The 6,997-nt window shown below is 38.1% G+C and overlaps 1 protein-coding gene across 1 annotated transcript in view; it reads right to left on the bottom strand.

The window, feature by feature from the left end:
- Positions 1–282: 282 nt before the first annotated feature.
- march9 (membrane-associated ring finger (C3HC4) 9) overlaps positions 283–6,997 on the bottom strand; it is a 24,194-nt gene continuing 17,479 nt past the window's right edge. The window contains exons 3-4 of the mRNA XM_005918751.3: positions 5,187–5,379; positions 283–1,349 (exon numbers count right to left, since the gene is read on the bottom strand). Coding sequence (XP_005918813.1) covers positions 1,018–1,349; positions 5,187–5,379 — 525 coding nt within the window. The 3' untranslated portion in view covers positions 283–1,017. The remainder of the gene's footprint in view (positions 1,350–5,186; positions 5,380–6,997) is intronic.

Genomic DNA, 6,997 nt, shown 5'->3' with positions numbered 1-6,997 from the left:
TGAGTGAGACTGAGAAGTAAGAGATCATTCGATCCCCGTTTTTTTAATCCAATGATTTAACTTATTATCAAATTTGAATCAGCACACAGCAGCAACAAACTGTATTTTAGCTGAAAGAGCTGTAACACACTGCCATTTGTCCTGCTGACAAAAAGTTGGTGCAATGAAATTGGATGTTTAAGTGTTTATTTTGGCAAGCACCATTCGAAATAGAGCAAATTTTGTCATGTGCTTATGTAATGTGATCAAGAATAAAATTATATACCCATGCAAAATTCCCTGTGAAATGTACATACGTATCTTTATTGCAGAAAGGTTAAAAGTGTAACTGAAATCTTACTGATTTCTTTATTTTTTTTTTGATTTTTTGTTTCTTTTTTTTCATTTTTCATTTTTTTTTTTTACTCATTATGACTTATTGTCCTGTTGTCACCTCTGTGGAGCCCACATGTTTGTTTAGTTTCAGTTTTCGGTCTGTTTACCAGCATCGGTTTAGCTTGTAGAAATTTTTTTAAGATCATGATACATAGCTGTCTGGAAATGCTTGGCATGTATGGAGTTACATGATTTCCTCTAAAATCATACATCCGTACAAAATCAAAGTGAGTAAAAAAAAAAAAAAACACAAGAAGAAGAAGAAGAGATACAAATCAAACCAAGAGGATTAAAAACAAAGAAAAAAATGCTTCTGTGCATCCTGATATTGAACTGGAAAAAACGTCTCGTCATCTTGGATCAGGTTTGTAAAGCCTGTTCACATGTTTCACGTTTGATGTCTTTTAATGCTTTTTAATCCTGTATTTTCATCAGTTCTTTAATTATTGAAAAGGAGCATCTGGCTTTCTTTTGTTGTATGAAACAAGAGGAGAAACCCTCGTGTGTGCTGTCTGTTGATGCTCCGGGCATCACTCAGCTCCTCACGGGGCTCCTGTTACTTAGTCTTTAGTATTCAACATCAAGTCCCTCCTGTCATTTACATCGGGACACAAAAGACGGGGTCTCATCCTGTCGTGCCGCTCATACGGTGGTGACCCTCATCACCACCTCCCGGTTGGCGGCAGCGCTGATCCGCGGGTCGTTGGGCCTCAGCTGGCTCAGGATGTGCAAGATGGTGTATCCACAGTGGTGGTTCAGAATAGTTCTTAGCCTCCTGCTCGGTCGCCCGCTGCTGCTGCTGGCCAGACCGTGAGGGTTACCGCGAGAGCCTCGAGCGCCTGTCTTACTGCTCGAACTCACCGGGTCGCCCAAGTCCTTCGATTTCTCATAGTTCAGTACTTTCCACTGCTGATTGACAGCCTGCCATCGCTTGAAGATTCGATACACCGACGATCCCTCGTGGATGATTAGGCCTGGGTGGGGAAGAAAGCAGAAGGTGAAGGACAGTGCATGGAGGCAGAAGATATTTCATGAAAGGTAGCCGGGAGCTGCATCGGCACCACAGGTAGAAACTTTCCATCTCATCTGTGGTTGAGAATAGACAGTTGGCAGTAATCACAGTACAGATATCTGATGCCATCTGTTCTCACTGTTGTCTTAGGCGGGCAGCTCGCAGTTACACAAGAACAATCAAGCCAGTCGCTCCAAACCTCCCCCCAAAAACAGTCTCTTGTAGTCTGCAACATCATCAAAAATTTGTTTGGCTTTTAGTGTAGTTGTTATCTCCTACCTATGCACCATCTGCCTGCTTAGTGTTGTAATTGTGCATGAACTTAAAAGCCAGAAAAATGTGAGCCGAATACAAGCTTTCATCCTCGCGCTAGTTTGTCCTTGCATAATCCAACTTATGTTTATTAATATTTTTGTCATTGCACAGTGCATCCTGTTTTTCTTTGCTCGTCTTGATGTTGCATAATGCAGCCTAAGCCTTCGATCTACATCTTTTCATGTTTTCAGCTCCTGCAGTCGACGACTCCTGTGTGACATTTTCACACCTGCACTGAGGCTGTCTCCAAAAACGGAGTCAATTCCCAACCTTGGGCTTTTTTAGGACTTACCAGATGGAGGTAGGGTGTGAGAATTGGACATTAGCCAGTTTGTAACCTTTATCAACTTACCAATAATGGACTATAATGACAGAGTGCATCAGAAAGCCACTAAATCTGACCTTACACTCTTAATATTATATATTTATCTTAGTTGGACAAACTGAATATGCTCCCTCTTAATAAGGATCATTCAACCTCATCTTAATCAACCAACAATATAAAATGTTTAATTAAGCCATGGAAAATTTCACTTTCATACTATGAATATTTTCAGAGTTACAACCCCTTGAAGTACATAGGGATGGGTTGAAATTTGACACTTTTTAAATTCATTCAATTTAACAGTGTTTTTGAGCTGTCGCCGTTAATCCACACAATATTTGTAGTGCTGAAAAACACATGTAAACTCTCTTAACTGCCTGAACCATTTAATAATTGGCATAAAATTCTAATTCTTTGAAACTGGAGTGTTTATTGAACCTTCTGACAAACTTAAAAGAGGAAATTAAATGCCGCTTTGAACAGGAAAAAAACAGGATTAAAAACTACACCGTAAAAAAAACAAATCCTAAAAAAACAGTAATATTCGGGCAGTTGGGGCGCCAAAATAATACCAGAAAATACCAGAAAATAACTTTCACATGAAAATACGGTTATTTTCAGTAATGACAATACAGTTTGTTGCCCTAATTTTACATGGGATTTTGCCTTTTTCAAGTGCTTTTGAACATTAAACTAGGAACATTGTAACGTGATTAAACAATGAAATTACCTATAAACAAGGTCAATGAATGCGGCAATATGAATAATAATACTTAAATGTACAGAAATATAAGGTTAACAGTTGGTTTAAATAATAATGGGTTGCATTCATATGGCGCTTTTGAGACCCTCAAAGCGCTTTACAATTCCACTTTATAATTCCCCTCTGGCCATCACCAGTAGGTGGTAGGTGAAGTGTCCGAGCCGGGGCTCGAACCGGCAACCTTCTGATTACAAGGCGAACGGCCAACTCTTGAGCCACGATCGCCCTAATCAGCGGTCCCCAACCCCCGGGCCTCGGACCGGTACCGGTCCGTGAGTCGTTTGGTACCGGGCCGCGAGAGTTGAGGCTCAGGTGTGAAATGTATGGTTTTCAGGGTTTTTATCGGTTTTCAGCGTTATTTTGTTATCGTTTTTATCGTTAACTCGGTTTTCCTGGGTCTTTTCACGTGTGTTATGAATAAATCTTCTTTTTTTTGGTACCGGTACTAGTTTTATTTTGTTGTATTTATCCGCGACACCTTAAAGGCCGGTCCGTGAAAATATTGTCGGGCATAAACCGGTCCGTGGCGCAAAAAAGGTTGGGGACCGCTGCTATATACAACAACAACAATTAAATTACAAATAATACTAAATAGCAATATAATAATATATTATTTGATGTAAAAAAAGTTTATAAGAATCATTTATATATTTTTCCATAGCATTACATTTGAATTTAACAGTTCAATCTTTCAAATAAACGGACAAATATTTGTGAAATTATGATACATTTGTGAATGTATTTTAACAATCTAAATATATTTAAAAAATGAGAAAATTATGTTTTATTACATTTACAGTGATTTTACATTAATTTACATTTTAAATGTAAAATCAGTTTATTTATGTAAATTTAATGATATTCTAGAAAAACAGTACAAAACTGTAAAATACACAGTAAAATACTTTTATATTACTTTTTTTTTTACAGTGTACAACGAAATAAATGTTACATCTGCTCCAAGTGTCACGATCTAAATCTAAGACTACCTTAAATACTAATTTTGTTTAGCATTATTTGAGCATCGGTATCATGAGTATACCATAATTTCAATAAATTTAATCTCTGTGACGAAGACATGACATGTGGGATAGGTGGCTGGCAAAATTAGAGCATGTCGAAAGTTTTTTTTTTCTTAAATTTAACCACATTCACTGAACACTGAAATGACACTAATGTTCACATGTTCTATGTAATAGTTTAGACAGATCACATAGCTTTATGTCCAGAAGGAGTTTTTCTAAATCCCTGACGGGCCTGGATCGCAGAGGGTCTCGGGGACACCCTCTTTTCAATTTGTTGCTTCGCTGCCCATTTAGCCTGTAGCAATTTTCTTTATGGCTCTAATTCCCCTTTTTCTCACCTAACTAAACTTAATAGTGCACACCCACTCGCTGTGACCCTTGTGGTCACACAGAGTCCTCATCTCCTGGCTCATCTGTCGATCCTGAGATCAGCTGTGATCAGACGGCCAAGATGTCCCGAATCTGCTGAGAACAAATCAAACCTCTACAAGCACTTGCATAAGCAAGATGCTGCCATCTTTTATATACAGTCTATGATGCTGGCACAAAGCTAGCCATGAACGAGTGTTTGAAAACCTCAGAAAGACTTCCTATATGTTTGTCATGGTCGTTGTAATATTTGTTGTTTTTCTTATGTTACTTTTGCATTTTTCCATGTCATCCTGCACTCTGGGTTCACCGATCATTGTTGGTCATTCTATTTTGGTTACTTCCTGTTGTAGGTTTTCTTTCTTTCCTCTTCCTTGTTTCTCTGCCCCTTAATTGTTCCAATCTGTGTTTTGTTCTACTATCAGCTCTTTGTGTAAGTATATGTAGTCTTTCTTCTTTGTGAGATCATCCGTTTACCTCTCAGGTCCATCTTTCCCTGCACCTGTGCTTCCTATCTCATGCATCGACCTTCTTAGTTTGTGTTGTCGTTTTTTTGTTTTGTTTTATTTTTACTTTTTGCTTCCTAAGTCAACATTTGGGTCCTCCCATGCTCTAATCTTGACAATGTCCTTTTTAAGAGGGATTCAAGCAGTTATGTGTGCAGATTAAAATGTTGGTGTTTTATTCTTTTCTGGCAATCACACAGCTGCTGTGAAGTAACGAAAATTGATATAACGAGTAAAATAATGCATTGCATTTAAAAAAGTAAAGAATATGTGTAATGCATGACTTTTTTGAGTAATGACCCGATTTCTTTGGTGTCATGTGTGCAGCCTCCTGCAGCTTCTTCACTTAAATAATTTCCAGTAGTGCAAACACATCTGAAGCTGACTATTTCCTGCTGTGTGCTACATGACAGAACAACTATATCACGTCCCAAACGTTCACTTATGAAAGCATCTTATGTTTGTGTGTCAGTCTTGTGTCTCTTTGTCTTTTTACCTATGCAGACGATATCCATGAAGCCGTACATGCCGTAGCAGATTTGGAAGAGCAGGTCCTGACGTTGCCACTTGGCTGAGGGGCTGAGGGAGGACCAGATGAGCCAGGAAATACTGGCGATGAGGAACAGGGAACCCAGAATAATGGCTGCTATCTGCACCTTCTCAATGACGGTCAGAGAGATGGCCTGCCACTGAAGGAGAAAACACTTTAAATCAGTGGTGGGGAAAAAAAATCAGGTCATTTACAGGAACAAAAGTACCAGAGGAACAGTGTAAACATACTCCTGCACTCAGAATAAAGGCTATGGCTTTTATAACTATATGATTAACTAAATGTCAAACCTAGGTGTGAACAAAAATGATGAAAAAACCCCCGATTAAAACCCACACAGAAAGTAAACTAAAACTAGCCAAAGCTAAACCCAATACAGAGACTAACTGAAGTTAGATGGCCGCTCCTCCCTGAGCCTGGTTCTGCAGGAGGTTTTTTCCTGTTAAAACAGAGTTTTTCCTTCCCACTGTCGCTAAAGCAGGTCTGTTGGGGTTTTCTTTGCATTATTGTAGAGTCTTTACATTACAATATAAAGTTCCTTGTTTTGATTTGGTGCTATATAAATAAAAGTGAATTGAACTGAATTTATATCTCTGACTCTAATAGAATAGATTTACATGATTCAAAGATCAAAATAATCCCTGTTAATCCCCCCAAATCACATTCTGTCCGAAACAGAATATGATTTATTCCCTTCCTTTCCCGTTAAGCAAACCTGCCTGTGATTGGCTGCCCCTCACAAACAAAAGGTTTGAACATTAGATGGGTGTCATGTGTGTGCTCGCAGCAGAACTGTGGAAATATGCCAACAGACCCCATTATCTGAAAAACTAATATTCACCATAGTAACAGTATATATATATTTATACAGGAATAAGGAAAAACTAAGTCAACAGGTTTTAATTAGATGTAAATCTAAATAAATAAATGAATAAAAACTATAAGGACTCGTTTAAGTTCGTCATCTATGAATTTATAAGCATTTATTTTTGTCTTCACTCCCTCTAAGTTTTACTTCACGTGTTTGTTGTCATTTTTTCACAAGTTCGGCTTTTTCTACAATCCAGAATTCTCCTTTTTCTCTTTCTGTGGTTCATCGTGTTTGTCTTCCCCTATGGCTTTTTTACTCATTTTATCAACCTTTGCTTTTCCTTTCCAAGTCTTATTTGCCCTTTTTTGCGACCGCTGCTAAGTTATTAAAGAGTTTAACTATTTTAATTTTGCCTCCTGTGTCCTGCGTTTAGGTCTTTTTCTTCGTGCGCACTTTAAATTCACGGGTTATAAGATTAACAGATTCAATAGATAGTAGAGGTTAATAAATTTAATAAAGATCACCCTCACACTAATTTAGAGTCTAGACTGGTGTGTTTATATTCCTTCTGTGGCTATACACTTTTAATAAAATAATAGTTTGCCTCCTTTTTGAAATTATATGTCCCATGGCTCCTGCAGAAGTACTTACTGCTGTTATAAGGGCTCAAAAGCGAAGAAATTATAGCTTTAAAGCTTATCTGTTAAATGGGTTGCTGGATATAAGACCTAAATGGAGGACACCAAGTATTAGGTCACAAAAAGGAAATAAAATAATAAAAGAGGAAGAAGAAGAAGAAGAAAGAACCCAGAAGACTAAACTCAACTGAGATGCAAAGAAACAAAGAAAGGACAACTCAACAGGAAGAGAGGGGAAACCAGGACCCCACACACACACACACACACACACACACACACACACACACACACACACACACACACACACA

This window comes from Haplochromis burtoni, unplaced genomic scaffold, assembly GCF_018398535.1.
Source record: "Haplochromis burtoni strain Fernald_Lab_line unplaced genomic scaffold, NCSU_Asbu1 Contig_31, whole genome shotgun sequence".
NCBI classification, from domain to species: domain Eukaryota; kingdom Metazoa; phylum Chordata; class Actinopteri; order Cichliformes; family Cichlidae; genus Haplochromis; species Haplochromis burtoni.
This window is presented reverse-complemented; position numbering and strand designations above follow the sequence as displayed.